General features: G+C 42.2%; 1 protein-coding gene across 5 annotated transcripts in view; it reads left to right on the top strand.

Annotated features, from left to right (window-relative positions):
• Nucleotides 1–902: 902 nt before the first annotated feature.
• The window catches only part of RAD18 (RAD18 E3 ubiquitin protein ligase), a 124,702-nt gene continuing 108,440 nt past the window's right edge, over nucleotides 903–17,164 (top strand). For 4 of the 5 annotated variants that reach the window (XM_077325272.1, XM_077325271.1, XM_077325270.1 and 1 more), the window contains exons 1-3: nucleotides 903–1,076; nucleotides 8,844–8,925; nucleotides 12,936–12,997. In XM_077325272.1, the coding sequence (XP_077181387.1) occupies nucleotides 1,023–1,076; nucleotides 8,844–8,925; nucleotides 12,936–12,997 (198 nt within the window). In that variant the 5' untranslated portion in view covers nucleotides 903–1,022. The remainder of the gene's footprint in view (nucleotides 1,077–8,843; nucleotides 8,926–12,935; nucleotides 12,998–17,164) is intronic. The other variant, XM_077325273.1, reaches the window with a different exon arrangement.

Here is a 17,164-nt window from a genome sequence, read left to right as displayed (position 1 = left end):
TAAATAATAATGATGAAGTGGAAGAGATACGTGCCATACGTCATTAAAAATATATATCAAGGGTCTTATTTTCAAGTGAGGTTTGTAGCACTGTCTGAGAGCAGAGTGGAATGCTTGTTAATGGGTCTGTTTTCATCCGCTGAGAATGCTTTTGTATTCTGGGTTTATCCTAATATTGTTATGTACAACCATTTAAAATTCCCAAATAAAAGCAGAACATAAAAATAAAGTGTTCTGAATCATTAGTGGAATCTTACATGATTAGAGCATGTCCCAGTTCTTCCACAGACTTTCTCACTTTTGTTCTCACTAGATGCTAAGTCTCACGTGGTAGGGTTGCCAGATATAGGTTGGGAAACTCCAGATGTGGGGCGGATCCTGCAGCAGAGGACAGGGACTTCAGTGTGGAGAAATGCCATAGAGTCCACCCTTCAAAGTATCTATTTTCTCCAGGGGAACTGATTTCTGTCATCTGCAGATGAGCTGTAAACCCGGGGGATCTCCCAGTCCCACCTGGAGGTTGACATGCATGGGTTCCCTGTCTCACACTTAGGTTACCAGTTCCAGGTTGCAAAATTTCAAAACAGAGATAGAAATATGAGAGGGATACAAAAGAGAAAAGGGGTTACATTGTATACAATAGTTACTATACACTTGAAGTTATATAAAACAGACACATAAAAAAGAGGACTTTCTTCCCAATAACTTTCTGGTCATAATCTTATAAAAAATCAAGATAAGCATTAAACAAAGAAGTTTTCCCCATCTCTTGATTATTGATAAAATTTTAATTAGGCGCCATAATGCCTATCAGTACTTCCTTCGTCTGTAAAGGTATTGCTTTTTGTGCAGAGAAGCGCCATGTTTCAAAGAAAACTACATTTCCCATGACGCTCAGCGACTCACCCGGAAGCGGAGGTGTGCATTGCGCTTTCCCGCTAGTTCCAGGAAGGCAGCGCGGGCGATTTCGAGTCTGGCAGGCAACTTTTCAGGTTTCGCCTTCTGCAGGAGGAGGGGAGGCCATGTCTTTTGCACAGGATGACTCGCAGTGGCCTGAGCATCTCGCCCCACTGAAAGTAAGTAGAGAGGATCGTGCCTTTCGGGGGCGGAAAGCAGCCAGTTGTTGGGGGTGGGGAGAGGCTCACCTTGAATGCAGACGCATCATCAAATACAATCCGGGGTTTACCTGACAGGTGTGTCATTAATGGGCGCTGATTTTCTCGTTATAAAGCTGTCCCCAAATTGGAAAAGCTTATCGAGCAGTAGGTAAGTTAGCGGGCAGCATCATAAACGGGACTCCCGTGGAGTTTTTGTGATCTGCAGGTTGGAATAAAAATTAGTTCACCTTTCAGGTGCCACTAATCTGCTATTCCAAATTGGGGCACTGATTTGTGTTGGATAATTAAAAAAAAAATTCGAAACAAGGGGATAGAAATATGAGAGGGATACAAAAGAGAAAAAGGGTTACATTGTATATAATAGTTACTATATACTTGAAGCTATATAAAACAGACTAGCAAAAAAGAGGGCTTTCTTCTCAATATCCTCCTGGTCATAATCTTATATAAAAAAACCCCCAAGATAAGCATTAAGCAAAGAAGTTCTCCCCATCTCCTGATTATTGAGAAAATTTTCATTAGGCACCATAATGCTCCTACTTAAATGTGCTCAATACATAAGGGCATACATCTGCTAGTGGTCACTATACTTTGGGTGTGCTTAGACATCTGCTCTGAATTGATGGAAAGTGGGTGTAAAATATCTAGATGCTTACGCAAGACCTTGTGATATCATTTCCCAAAGCCATTGGAAACCTGGACCTTAGTAAGGACTGAAGGATGGATACCTAATGGGATATCTGTTGCAAGAGTTCTTGATTGAAGCACTGGATGATTCATTTGAACATGAGGAATGTCCATATGTTGGGTCAGACCAATGGTCCATCTCATACACCATCCTCTTTCAAATACTAGCAGAGCAGATTCTGACCTATAAGTGGGGGGTGGAGGTCACAGCTTCCCCCCTGTTGCTGTCTTTCAGCACTGTTATTCAAAGGGTTACTTCCTTGGATATGGAAGTTCCATTTAGTTGGACCAAAAGGAAACAAAAACTCAACCTGAAATAGCAAGCTAGGAACCCAAAGAACATACACTGAGAATTTAACTTTGGTCTAGGACAGAATGGTGATCCCTAGCCTCTATGATTTCTGACTATGAGCTCAACATTTTCTGAAAATTGAATTATATATATTGTTTGGGGCTTTCCTTTTTATAACTAAAATGCTACCTGCCTGTTCTTTATTATGACTTGGGCATTGAAATAGTTTTTATGTGTGTATTACTTACTTGACCTCTGGGTAGAAATGCATTTTGTCATTGGTCATGGCATGTGTAACCATTAATGTTATTCTTGGGAATTGATTCAAATGAGTAGCCGTCATGGTCTGAAGTAGCACAATAAAATCAGAGTCCAGTAGCATCTTTAAGACCAACAAAGATTTATTCAAGGCATGAGCTTTTGAGTGCAAGCAATCTTTGTTGGTCTTAAAGGTGCTACTGGACGCTGATTTTATTCTTGGGAATTGTATGTGCCATATGACATGTTGTTGTTATGTGCGAAGTCGTGTCCGACCCATCGCGACCCCATGGACAATGATCCTCCAGGCCTTCCTGTCCTCTACCATTCCCCGGAGTCCATTCAAGTTTGCACCTACTGCTTCAGTGACTCCATCCATCCACCTCATTCTCTGTCGTCCCCTTCTTCTTTTGCCCTCGATCTCTCCCAGCATTAGGCTCTTCTCCAGGGAGTCCTTCCTTCTCATGAGGTGGCCAAAATATTTGAGTTTCATCTTCAGGATCTGGCCTTCTAAAGAGCAGTCAGGGCTGATCTCCTCTAGGACTGACCGGTTTGTTCGCCTTGCAGTCCAAGGGACTCGCAAGAGTCTTCTCCAGCACCAGAGTTCAAAAGCCTCAATTCTTTGACGCTCGGCCTTCCTTATGGTCCAACTTTCGCAGCCATACATTGCAACTGGGAAGACCATAGCCTTGACTAAACGCACTTTTGTTGGCAGGGTGATGTCTCTGCTTTTTAGGATGCTGTCTAGATTTGCCATAGCTTTCCTCCCCAGGAGCAAGCGTCTTTTAATTTCTTTGCTGCAGTCCCCATCTGCAGTGATCTTGGAGCCCAGGAAAATAAAATCTGTCACTATCTCCATTTCTTCCCCTTCTATTTGCCAGGAATTGAGAGGGCCGGATGCCATGATCTTTGTTTTCTTGATGTTGAGTTTCAAGCCAACTTTTGCACTCTCCTCCTTCACCCGCATCAACAGGCTCTTTAGTTCCTCTTCACTTTCTGCCATTAGAGTGGTATCATCTGCATATCTGAGGTTGTTGATATTTCTCCCTGCAATCTTGATCCCAATTTGTGACTCCTCTAATCCCGCATTTCTCATGATGTGCTCTGCATACAAGTTAAATAGGCAAGGCGACAGTATACAGCCTTGCCGAACTCCTTTCTCAATTTTGAACCAGTCAGTGATTCCATGTTCAGTTCTCACTGTTGCTTCTTGACCTGCATATAAATTTCTCAAGAGACAAATAAGATGCTCTGGTATTCCCATCTCTTTAAGAACTTGCCACAATTTGTTGTGCTCCACACAATCAAAGGCTTTAGCATAGTCAATGAAGCAGAAGTAGACGTTCTTCTGGTACTCCCTAGCTTTCTCCATGATCCAGCGTATGTTGGCAATTTGATCTCTAGTTCCTCTGCCTCTTCGAAATCCTGCCTGTACTTCTGGAAGTTCTCGGTCCACATATTGCTGGAGCCTAGCTTGTAGGATTTTGAGCATAACTTTGCTAGCATGAGAAATTAGTGCGATGGTGCGGTAGTTTGAACATTCTTTGGCATTGCCCTTCTTTGGGATTGGAATGTAAACTGACCTTTTCCAATCCTGTGGCCATTGTTGAGTTTTCCAAATTTGCTGGCATATTGAGTGTAGCACTTTTACTGCATCGTCCTTTAAGATTTTGAATAGTTCAACTGGAATGCTGTCACTACCACTAGCTTTATTGTTGCTCAGACTTCCTAAGGCCCATTTGACTTCACATTCCAGGATGTCTGGCTCCAGGTCAGTAACTACCCCATTGTGGTCATCAGGGATGTTAAGCTCGCTCTTGTATAGTTCTTCTGTATAATTTTGCCACCTTTGTTTGATCTCTTCTGCTTCTGTGAGGTCCCTACCATTTTGGTCCCTTATCATACCCATCTTTGCATGAAACGTTCTCTTCATATCTCCAATTTTCTTGAAAAGATCTCTGGTCCTCCCCATTCTATTGTTTTCTTCTATTTGTTTGCACTGTTCATTTAAGAAGGCATTCTTATCTCTTCTAGCTTTTCTCTGGAATTCTGCATTCAATTGGGTGTATCTTTCTCTTTCTCCCTTGCCTTTCACTTCCCTTCTCTCCTTAGCTATTTGTAAAGCTTCCTCAGACAGCCATTTTGATTTCTTGCATTTCTTTTTCTTTGGGATGGTTTTAGTTGCTACGTCTTGTACAATGTTGCGAACCTCCGTCCATAGTTCTTCAGGCACTCTGTCTATCAGATCTAATTCCTTAAATCTATTTGTCACCTCCACTGTGTATTCGTCAGGGATATGATTTAGTTCATACCTGAGTGGCCTAGTGCTTTTCCCTACTTTCTTCAATTTAAGCCTAAATTTTGCAACAAGAAGTTCATGATCTGAACCACAATCAGCTCCTGGTCTTGTTTTTATTGACTGGATAGAACTTTTCCATCTTTGGCTGCAGAGCACATAGTCAATCTGATTTCTGTGTTGACCGTCTGGTGATGTCCATGTGTAGAGTCGTCTCTTGGGTTGCTGGAAAAGAGTGTTTGCTATGACCATTGTATTCTCTTGACAAAATTCTACCAGCCTGTGCCCTGAATGAATTTAACTCCCCTCCTCATGCCATATTTGTGGTCCATGGGGTAGCCGCTTTAAAGCTGATTGTGTGCCATCCACAAAACTTGTTGGAAAAGTGGTTATCATTTAACCAAGTTGTAAACTAGCATCTCCATCTCTTCACTTTTCTAAACTGAAATGCTGTTCTAAGAAAACAAAGGCACAAAGCTGCCTTATATTAAGTATACCAAATTCAGTGTTCTCTAGTCTCCAGGCTTTAGACAAAGGTCTTTCTCATCACCTACTACTTCATCTGTCTAACTGCAGATGCCAAAGATTGAGCCTGAGGCCTACTACATTAAAAGTAAAGCCTCTGCCGCTGTGGCACAGCATCTCCACATACAGTGAAGGTGCTTGTAACTATAATCACCTGGAACATTCTACATAGGACTGCACTTTGAGTTTCAGTGTGTGGGTTACTGCCACAATTTGCTGCTGCAGTTTTTGATTTATAGGCCACCTTTATAGGCCACCTTTACACTTAACAGTCCTCAAAGAGGCTTACATCAGTTTAAAATGCAGAAAATAACCAGCTTGGGATATGCAAGGACCTGTTGGTAGGGCATCTAATTTTCACCTCCCCTATTATTTTCTCTGTCCCTTTCCTGAAAGCCCCCACAGCCTCTCCTCTCTTCCTGCTTCCTTCTTTCCTTTCTGCTCACCAGCAACTTATTTTCATTTGCATCCCACCCTGTCTTTCCTTCCCCTGGAAACCTTTGCCCAGGAAAACTCTGGCCAAATTGCGTAGTTTTCTGGGTTATGTGGTGCTGGCTGAACTGGGTTCCAGCAAGATTCCATGCCAGAGTCGGGATTCAGACCTGGGTCTCTCAGAGCCTAGCTCCACACTGTAATGGCTGTGCTACCTTAGCTATTTGGCTGTGGTTTATTTAGACAGATACTGCCCATGTAGAACAAGCAACATTGAAACTACCTTGCATGAGCCTTTTATTGCCGCTTTGACACAGATATCCATAGAAAAGCCCTATTTTGTTAAATAAAATGGGAGTTCCTGTTTTTGCATGGTTTCCTTCCTTTTGAGTAATAACTCTGAATTTTTGCAAGGTGCCATGAAGTTGCACCAGGATAAATGTTAGGGAGAGGTGCTACCAGTTTCAGTAGAAAAGGCTGATTCTGATGGAGCATTCAGTGAAACATGTGTTCATCTGACCCCGCCCACCCACATCAGTTTTGCCCCCTGGAAGCCTCTACCTGAGAAAATTATGGCCATGTTATATGGTGGTGGCTGCTGGACCAGGCCCATTTGTATGGTAGGGAACCTTAAATATTGTTGTGTGTGTGTGGGAAAACATTTCAACCCCTTCTCCACACTATCTCCTTCTTTTTCTCTTTCTGGCAACCTCTATACCCTCACCCCTTTGCCTCCTTCACTTCTCAGCCATTCAGCAGCCTAACTTTTATCTGCCATCCTCTTCAGCTATATTTATAATTTATTACTTTATTTACGTCATACCTTTCTCTGCAATGGGGACCTGAAACAGCTTACAGCATTCTCTTCATCAGTTTATCTTCATAACAATGGTGAAAAGCAAGTAATGCTGAAAATATGTAACTCACCCAAAGTAACCCAAGTCAGCTTCCAGGTCAGAATGGGAATTTGAACCTGGCTTGGATTTCCAACTCACAGTTGCTTGACTGGAAAGATACTAATGCTTGTACTAGGGCTTTGCATGTCGGATTTCAATTGGCTTCCTCATTTCTGCTGTAGTCCCTGTGATAAATAGCATATCGGTCACAAGGATCTGAGCCATCACAAAGGGGCAGGAAGGGAGAGGCAGGAAAGCCATACTTTGGTTCCCGATTAGGGAGAAAAATGAAATATAAATTGGAATTTTGCCCATGAACTGTTCATGTATTCAGTCCAGACCAATATTATAGCATTTAGCCCATATGTCATTGTAGAAATGACTATAATTATTTTAAATTATTTGGGTCTCCCCCCCCCCTTCACAGAATCATAAGAGTCATAGAGTTGGAAGGGGCCATCTAATCCAACCCCCTGTTCAAGGCAGGATCAGCCTAAAGCATCCATGAAAAGTAGCTGTCCAGCCACTGCTTAAAGACTGTCAGTGAGGGGTGGGGAGCTTACTACCTCCTTAGGCAGCCGATTTGACTGCTGAACTACTCTGACTGTGAAAATTTCCCCCCCTGATATCTAGCCGATATTATTCTCCATGTAGTTCAAACCCATTACTGTGGGTCCTATCCTCTTCTGCCAACAGGAACCTTTAAAAAGGTTCCCACATCTCTGGGAACCCTTCAGATACTTAAATACAGCAATCCTGTCCCCTCTCAACCTACTCTTCTCCAGGCTGAACATTCCCAAGTCCCTCAACCTTTCCTCTGAGAGCTTGATTCCCAGATCCAGGATCATTCTCATTTCTCTTCTCTGCACCCTCTCAATTTTGTCCATGTGCTTTTTGAAGTGCTTAGTGAAGCCCTGGGGTTTCTTGATGGCTCTGGAAGGGTTTCCTGGTTGGGAGTTGATTTTAATATATAATTGAAATTTGTTAAACATTGGATGAGGGATTAGAGGGGATACTTATTAAATTTGCAGATAATACTAAACTGGGAGGGGTAGCAAACACAACTGGAGACAGCAACAGAATACAGGATGATCTTGATAGGCTCGAGGAGTGAGCTAAACTGAATAAAATGAACTTCAATAGGGACAAATGTAAAGTTCTGCATTTAGGTAGGAAAAACCAAATACACCAATATAAGATGGGGGAGACTTGTCTTGGCAGTAGCATGTGCGAAAAGGATCTAGGAGTCTTAGTAGACCATACATTGAACATGAGTCAGCAGTGTGACTCAGTGGCTAAAACAGCAAATGGGATTTTGGCCTGTATCAAACGGGGTACCATGTCCAGATCACGGGAGGTGATGGTAACGCTTTACTCTGGTTCGACCTCACTTGGAGTACTGAGTTTTGGGCACCCCAATTGAAGAGCGATGTTGACAAACTGGAACGTGTCCAGAGGAGGGCAACAAAGATGGTGAGGGGTTTGGAGACCAAGACATATGAAGAAAGATTGGGGGAGCTTGGTCTGTTTAGCCTAGAGAGGAGACGACTGAGAGGGGATCTGATAACCATCTTCAAATATTTAAAAGGGTGCCATATGGAGGATGGAGCAGAATTGTTCTCTCTTGTTCCAGAGGGACAGACCAGAACAAATGGGATGAAATTAATTCAAAAGAAATTCCATTTATTATTATTATTATTATTATTATTATTATTATTATTATTATTATTATTATTATTATTATTAAATTTATATCCCGGAGGCTCTAAACATCCGGAAGAAATTCCTGACAGAGAGGTTTCTCAGTGGAACAGGCTTCCTCGGGAGGTGGTGGGTTCTCCATCTTTGGAAATTTTTAAACAGAGGCTAGATAGCCATCTGACGGAGAGGCTGGTTCTATGAAGGCAAAGGTGTGGCAGTAGATGAGCGATTGGGATGTGAGTGTCCTACATAGTGCAGGGGGTTGGACGAGATGACCCAAGAGATCCCTTCCAACTCTATTATTCTATGATTCTATGATTTATCGGATGATATGACCATATATGGTCATGTTAACCTGCCGCCCCAATGGCCAGTGATGGGCCTGGAGGGGGTGGGAAGGGGAGGGGCGCTGGTGGGGCTGTACACAGCTATGCTTCCTAACTATATTCTGCATGATTGTGCCACTTCTGGGGTTTCTTGAAGCCTGAAGAATGCTTCAGGGGTTTCTCAACAATCAAAAAGTTGAAAAAGGCTGGTCTATGTGCTTCTTCAAAATTTCCTTATCCTAGCCCAGAAATTATTTGAGCTACTTATTTTGTCCTATATTTATGAAAATAAGCTTTCAAATGTTATTTCAGGAAGTGGACAACTTGTTGCGCTGTGGGATATGCTTTGATTACTTCAACATTGCAATGATCATTCCCCAATGTTCACATAATTGTAAGTACAGAGCTTTTTTCTCATTTTTATTTGCGGTTTTGATTCCCCCCCCCCCATTAAACTTTTCAGTCACGGTATGGCTTACAAATGAGCCTCTTGTGGCGCAGAGTGGTAAGGCAGCGATATGCTGTCTGGAGCTGTCTGCCCATGAGGTTGGGAGTTCGATCCCAGCAGCCGGCTCAAGGTCGACTCAGCCTTCCATCCTTCCGAGGTCGGTAAAATGAGTACCCAGCTTGCTTGCTGGGGGGTAAACGGTAATGACTGGGGAAGGCACTGGCAAACCACCCCGTATTGAGTCTGCCATGAAAACGCTAGAGGGCGTCACCCCAAGGGTCAGACATGACTCGGTGCTTGCACAGGGGATACCTTTACCTTTACCTTTATGGCTTACAGTTAAAACCCAATGCTAAATACAATTCAATATCCCAAATGAATTCATTTTATCCCAGTTCAATTTAGCTTATCTAACAGAAGTAATAAATTATTATGTACATAACTCTTCAGTAAGTTCTTGGTGCCAGTCTTATTTTTGTAGTGGAATTAGGCATTTGAAGCTTCAGGGGTGGTTAGGATTTCCAAGGACAAAGATGATAAATTCCTCCCCCCCCCAAGTTTTGAGGATGCCACGATGATAGCTAGAAAGTCAGCTTGAGTGGTTTTTGAAATCTTTCTACATGTGGAGGCATAGAGTTGCTAGGAGACCACTACACCACAGTCATTTAATTAGTGTATACGTTTCCAGTACAATCCAGGTTGTGGTTGCTGAACTATACAGCATAATGCCCTAAGGGCCTACTCTTTCTTCTTCTGCCCTGATGGGATGATTTTCATAGTGATTTCCTTCCACACCATATGAACTAGGAAGCAAGTACCACTGGGTTCAATAGATGTTGTTTTCTGCTAATGATGCGGCTTTGAGACAACAGCTAAGCTCTGGAATTCAGATTTGAAAATGACTGTGGAAGAAGTGGTGGAAGGGAACTGTACAAAGCAGTAATGCATTGCATTGTGGGGATGTGAGAAGGGGGCGGGGAGAAAGCGCCCCTTCCTTCTATATTAGAATTCATAGATGGCCACTTGGGTACGTGAATGCCTTTGTAATGTGGCCTCTTCCCTTCCTATGGTCCCTTCCCTAAGACTCCATGTAATGTAATACTTCATCTTCTTTGAGAGAGGATGTGAAATTTGCTATAACAATGTCTTTAATTCTGGAGCCACAGTAGAATTAATTTGGAGCCCTGTTTTACTGAGGCAAATAGGATGCTTCTGGCACACAGAGAGATTTGGCATGACTTCCTCTCTGATCCCCTCCCATAATCATCTGACAAACAGCTGAAGTATTAAAATGTGATTTTCTGGTCATATCAGGAGCTTACCTGTTCCACTATTTTGTTTCCATGGCCATATCCCACGAGATAATCACAGGTAGAATAGGATATAGTGTCTTATGACCATTGATAGGCCTATTTTTAATATGTTTGTCTGACCATTATTTTAAAAACAACTTAGGGTTGTAGCTGTTTCCCCTTCCTGTAGCAGGAAACTGTAAATTCATTGTATGGTATCTACTTTATTGGGAAACCCTGAATTCTAGTTATAATGAAAGAAACTGAAAAAATACCCCTGTCAGAGTCCATCTCTTAGATTTGTATGAAGAATGTTTCAACCTGCTTTATTTTGATCATCCCATTTGTGTTGCTTTATGATATCCTAAATTTGGGTGTACCATTAATTTCTATAATTACTGTGGTAAGTTCTGTTTATGGGGGAAATTGACCTTTGTCCTGTCAAAAATAACTGTGGGTGCGATTTGCCAAAATGCTGTTAGTCTCACAGCATAGTTCTGATTGTCCTTTACTCACCTCTGTTAATAAATCTCTTTACGTTCCCCTTTCCTGCAGGCTCTTCTAGTTTCTTTCCTCTGTAGCAGCTGTTTCTGTAGTGCCACAATGAGTCTTTGACTGTTCCAATGTGGTATTTCAGTGGAGTGCTGTAATTAGTTTTGCAGTTATAGATTTGAAGACAGAAATTTACAACGTTGTCATTGTAAATATAAATGAGGCCTAGTGCTAAAGATTGTTCTGTTGGTTGTATTCCAGTGTTTTATTTTTTTTCTGGATGCCTTTCAGTTCATCTGGACATGAATAATGAATGGGGCGTAAATCAGTCCTGGCACATTCCAAAATGTCTTGGTACGGAGGGTGGGGGAGGCATAATGTGCCGATCAATTAAACTTATTCATATTCATGCAGCTAGAAATTAGTATGGATTTCCATATAGGGAAAATTGTTATGTAACATTTATTAAGAGGCTTCTTAATTGATCAGCAGTACAGATGTTGAACTGAGAATAAAGGGCTCTATTTCTCTGCTTCTTCATCAGGAGTGATATGAATGGATTAGGTGTAGAATTAAACGCATTTCCTATAGTTTTAGTGTTAAGATAAGGCATTAGCTACATGATGAATGGCTGGCATCCTACAAAATATTAACTGGTTGGAAAGTTCATAAATGAATGGAGAAAGTATGATTATTTCTTACTGTGCTTGCTTGGATGCAGGGTAGATTGATTTTTGTCAGAGTGATTTAAACCAGCACTCTGAATCATAATTTAAATTATTTAAATCATCACTAAGAAAAAAGCCAATTTCAAACACTGATTTACATCAAGCTTTCAGTCTCATAATATATGATGATTTTCTCAACGAGAGTAACACATTTCAAATGCATTGCCTTGCAACTAGAAGATGAAAACATTTGGTTTTTCTACCCTCCTTTTCACTACCTGAAGGAGTCTCAAAGTGGCTTACAATTGTCTTTCTTTCCACTCCCCTCAACAGACACTCTGTGAGGTAGGAGGAGGGGCTGAGAGCTCTAACAGAACTGCACTGTGAGAACAGTCCTAAAGCAGTTAGTCCCAGTTCACCCAGGTGGCTGCAGAAATAGGGAATCAAACCTGGTTCTCCAGATTAGAGCCGCTGCTGTCAAGAAACTCCAGGGTTTCAGGAAACCCTGGTTGAGAAAGCTTGACCTGAGAAGACAATTGTTAGCCATGTCCCCCTCCCCCTCAACATAGAAATCATGCTTTAAGTCATTGTGTTGTGCTGTTTAGAACCACTGTTGGATTGTTATTGTTGTATTTGACTATGCTGTAGTCTGAATCTGAATCTGAATCTATGCTGTATGTTGATTCGTTCCATGTATCCTCTATGATGTAAACCGCCCTGAGCCATATGGAAGGGCGGTATAGAAATCAAATTATTATTATCATCATCATCATCATTATTATTAATAGTTTGCAATAGTGAGTGTCATGGATTTGGTTGAAGAGTTTAGAAGTGTTTAAATGTTGACAAGTTTACAAATGTAGGCTTTATATGGTGGTTCACATTAAATTTGGATTTCATTTACAGCCAGGCTGCTGTACAGAATAATGTTTAGAACTAATATTTGCTTTACTCTACTTTAAATTTTAAAAAATCTGAATCTTAAATTAAAAATGAACTGATTTTTATCCACCTTACTGGATGTCATAGGAGCTGTGCATGAGATTTGGCAAATCGTCCTAATAGTGCATGCATTCTATATGTTTTCCAGAATGGATTTACCAGAATGGTTTGAGGGAATTTTGCTAAGGCTGCTGAGGAACTGCTTGCTCTGGATATGTTGGATTAGCAAGGAATGTAACCACCAAACCAGTACTTACTTCTGGATTTCATGCCATACCGTAGCAATTATGATACTCTAGGGGTGTTTCTGTTGCATGTGAAAAATTGTCTTCGTATTTGTAAAGCTCCTTTGTCCTCCTCAGCTCACCGGTGTTAGCTGCTATGTGAAATATATTTGATCACTATTAAATGGTGAGCTGAAGGAAAAGAATCATCATGCAGAGGAGAAGGGCATTCACTGTTTACGCCTCAGATTTTAGCAGGCAGAAAATCAAACTCTGGTGCTTGTACTTGTACGAAATAGCCAAGCCTTCTAATTATTATGTCATATGTTTTCCTCCAGATTGTTCTCTCTGCATACGCAAGACCCTGTCCTATAAAGCTCAGTGTCCTACGTGTTGTGTGGTAAGTGTTACTGCCTGTCATATTCTGCCCTGTTTGGGAGGCTTCTTCTCTCTCCGTTCTGCAAGTTTAGAGTGCGTTGGAATGATTTGGAATTTATTCTTAATGGAATGTAACATTGGCCCCCTAGGTGGTCATTCTCTTCAGCATGTTCTTATCGTTTTTTTTCCTCCTCAGAGATCCCTGTGACTTGACTTCAGGCCTCGTTTTTAGGGTTGTCTTTTTCCCCCCTCCCTTTACCAGCAACCTAGGTCTCCTTCTCTTAATTTGCTTTATGATTTATTGGTTTAAGCCACAGTGGCCTTCTTGCTCTATAGCAGTGGTTCTCAACCTGGAGGTTGGGAACCCATTGGGGGTTGAATGACCCAATCACAGGGGTCACAGCAGGGCAAGCAGCTTGGCCAGGGGGGGCAGATTGAGATAGAGCGTTCGTCTGTCTGGAGAAGTGGAAAAGAACAAGATCGGCATAGTGGGACAAGAGGCAGAACTGAACTGAGATACTTTGGGGGGGAAAAACAATTTATATACAATCCTGAACAATGGATCTTCACAATATTGTTTCGGTTTAATTTCTGTGAAAGAACACTTCCCGGATTTTAGGGTTGGGGGGGTCACCACAACATGAGGAACTGTATTAAAGGGTCGTGGCATTAGGAAGGTTGAGAACCACTGCTCCATAGAATGCTGCACTTATGCATTAGCCGGAGAGTTAACTATGAGGTATGTGTAAGCGCACTTGAGGAATACTAAGGCTAAACGTTCTGGCCTACATAGGAAAATCCATGAGCTAAATGATAGCACAATATCCAACAATGTGTGACTCCTCTTTCACAACTACCACCCTTCAGGGTGGTATAAACAAAAGCTTCTTCTGGAAGGAGGAGTTCGGAGAAGTGCTGTGCATGTGTGGCTGTGTGAACTGTGTACATCTTCACCCATAATTCTGCAGGCTAAAATAATCCCACTTAGCTCTGAAAGCCCTTTGTAATTGTCAACACATGCTGTAAATTTGTGAGCAAAAATATGCTTTACATTTCATGGTAAGGACTGCTTAGGCTTAGGGAGTAATGGGGAGTGGCAGGGTAGGGAAAGGGGTAACCAGTTTGTAGTCCCTGCACTTAATTTGGATTCTTTAAGGTAGTTAGTATGAGCACTGACGATGTGAACTGGACTGCATCTGCAAAACAGGAAACACAATTAAGCTAGGATGACTAAAGAAACAGAAGGCACTGGGAGAAAGGATAAAATGCTCAGTCTTTCTTCCTGGGCTTTATTGTAGTAGCTCTGTATAGAAAACAGGCTAAGTGGACTCTTTGTGCCAGGAGCATCATTCCTTTGCATCTTCATAGGAAAAAAAGTTATCTGAACTCCTCAGAGCTGCTGTGTCTCGTATGAAATGAATGCTTCTAGTTAATAGGGGGAAAGCCATAATAATAAAAAAATGGATGATAGAGAATTATTTTCTGACCACCCAGTGAAGCATAGAGAGACTTTGGATTCAGCTCAATGTGAAAAAAGTGAAGGGGTATTTCTGCATTTGGGACCAAATCTGAAACAGTATGCATTTGTGTTGGGGGTGTGTGTGCACATGAATCAGGCCATACAATGTGGGTTAAAACATCTGTGCAATTGGAACAGAAGCAGATGGGGGATTTTTCCGCAAACCTGAGGGAAGCCCAAATTAGGTTGTGGAGGAGGGAAATGAAGATAGTGTGAAGTGGGGGTATAGAGTTTTCGTAGATTTCCCCCCCCCCCTTGTAGTTACGTAAATTGATTCAGATTCTTTTAAAATGAATGGGCTGCTTTCGACACACAACAATTGATGTCATACTTGTTTCAAAACACACACTATAGATGAAGGATCTCCCTGATCAGCCTGTGGGCACCTTTGGAATTCTCACATAGGAATCAACCACAAAATGGCTTCCACAGGAAGTAGAGCCAGCCACAAAATGTCAGGGAGTGGGGTTTTAGGAAGAAGATCGGTTTAAGTGGATGCCTTGTTTTAAAATATTTTCTAGCTTACACACAAAATAAATATATATGTTGTGGTAGCCAAGAAACCTTCATCTGGCAATATCTGCCTTCTGGCCAGATTTTAGGAGCAGAAAAGATTTTTGAAAGTGAATGAAATTTTATGTAGTGATGTTATTATCAACTTCCACTGGAATTATAAAAAATATTCTAAAACTGGTAAAATCTGATGACTCTAGTAGAAGTTCCATTTAGGTGCATTAAGCATTTTGCCATGCAGCCCAATTAATTTTCAGAATTAAGTTCCATTGTGTTTTTAGTATGTCACTCTTGTTATTTGCACAGGTAAATAAATACATACAAGCCATTGCCTGCAGTATACTGTAAACTCAGAAAGCTTCACCTGTTCCTGCTCACTTTCTAAAAACATTTGGGGGGCAACAGGAAAGGTGGCAGCGGAGCCATGATTTCCATGGGTGCCATGTTGTAAGCAGAGGTAAATCTGTCCAAATGGGGGATAAATGGGCAGATGCAATTGGGGTCACAGTTGATTGCATCTGCCCATTTATCCCCTATTTTGACACATTTACCCTCTACCACAGGGGTAGTCAAACTGCGGCCCTCCAGATGTCTATGGACTACAATTCCCAGGAGCCCCCTGCCAGCGAATGCTGGCAGGGGGCTCCTGGGAATTGTAGTCCATGGACATCTGGAGGGCCGCAGTTTGACTACCCCTGCTCTACCATAAAGTATGGACTGATAATTCTCATTTCATCGGGTTCTCTTTTAATTGCTCATAAGTTTCCACGACGGGGATTGTATCCGGCTATTAATCATTAATCTTGGCATTTGTATTTTCTTTAGTATGTTTTTCTCCCTAGAGCTGAACCCAAATGAGCCTTGACCCCATAAACTTATCTTTTTGTTTGTATCTGGTTTGTTAGTATCTAGTAAATATCTTCATTATGCTGTGTACTAATCCATGGCCTGTTATCTGCTTATTTATGCAGTATTGTAATTTCCATTTCATTGTGTCTGATGAAGCATGCTGTGCACATGAAAACGTATGCCTTGAATAAAACTTTGTTGATCTTAAAGGTGCCATTGGACTCAAATTTGGTTCAACATAAATGTATTTGTGAATTCTAGGGGGCCAGGTCACACATTCAGAAAATTTATTCATGTATATACAAAAAATGTAATGTGAACTAGTACTCATAAGTGTATAAAGCACACAGTTACATATGCCAGTGAATGAAATTAACCTGATCTTCCTGCTGAAGGATGGACGGCTGAGACCAGTATTGTGTAGCGCTTAGGGTTTTGGAGACTCAGGTTCACCAAATCTCCAATCTGCCATGGAAGCTTGCTGGATGACCCGGGGCCGCTCTCTCTCAGTCTAGTCCGGCGGTCCCCAACCTCCGGTCCGATGCTCTCCAGCAGCCACCATGGCTGGGGCTCCCCCTCGGCATGGCACGGTATAGCTGCTGCTGGCAGCACCCCTCAGTGGGTGGCGGGAAGTCAGGGGCACCGCTGGGAAAGCAAGTGGAGCAGGGGCTCCGGCAGCGGCAGTGACATCCCTCGGCAAAAGACTACCCCCCGCCTAGCCTCAGTAAAATTGTCAAGCGTTGACCGGTCCCTGGTGATAAAAAGGTTGGGGATCACTGGTCTAGTCTACTTCCCAAGGTTGATGCAAGGCTAAAATAGAGGACAGGTAAATAAGATGTGCTCTTTTGGATCCCCAATGGGGGAGAAAGGAGAGGTATAAGCAAATGAGAACATAAAAGCTGACTACTGTGTGGATGGGGAACAGATTAAAGGTTGGGGAATTAGTTGGATAGGAAAGAAAGAAGAGCTCAGGATGAGGGCAGATAAGTGCTGTCAAGAAGAGGGAAAGAGGAAGTAGTGTGGGCAGGAGATTCAGGGGGAAATGAGGTGTCCCTAGCAAGTCTGTGTTCACGTGTTCTTTCTTAATATAGCATGAGGATGGATCATTAGGATGGCTGAACTTACCTTAATGTATGGGGCAGGATTTCCTAAGCACTGAATGAAGCTTGCATTGGATCAGGGGTAGTCAACCTGTGGTCCTCCAGATGTCCATGGATTACAATTCCCATGAGCCCCTGCCAGCACCTGCTGGCAGGGGCTCATGGGAATTGTAGTTCATGGACATCTGGAGGACCACAGGTTGACTAC

The sequence above is a fragment of the Paroedura picta genome, chromosome 3, assembly GCF_049243985.1.
Source record: "Paroedura picta isolate Pp20150507F chromosome 3, Ppicta_v3.0, whole genome shotgun sequence".
Taxonomy (NCBI): domain Eukaryota; kingdom Metazoa; phylum Chordata; class Lepidosauria; order Squamata; family Gekkonidae; genus Paroedura; species Paroedura picta.
This window is presented reverse-complemented; position numbering and strand designations above follow the sequence as displayed.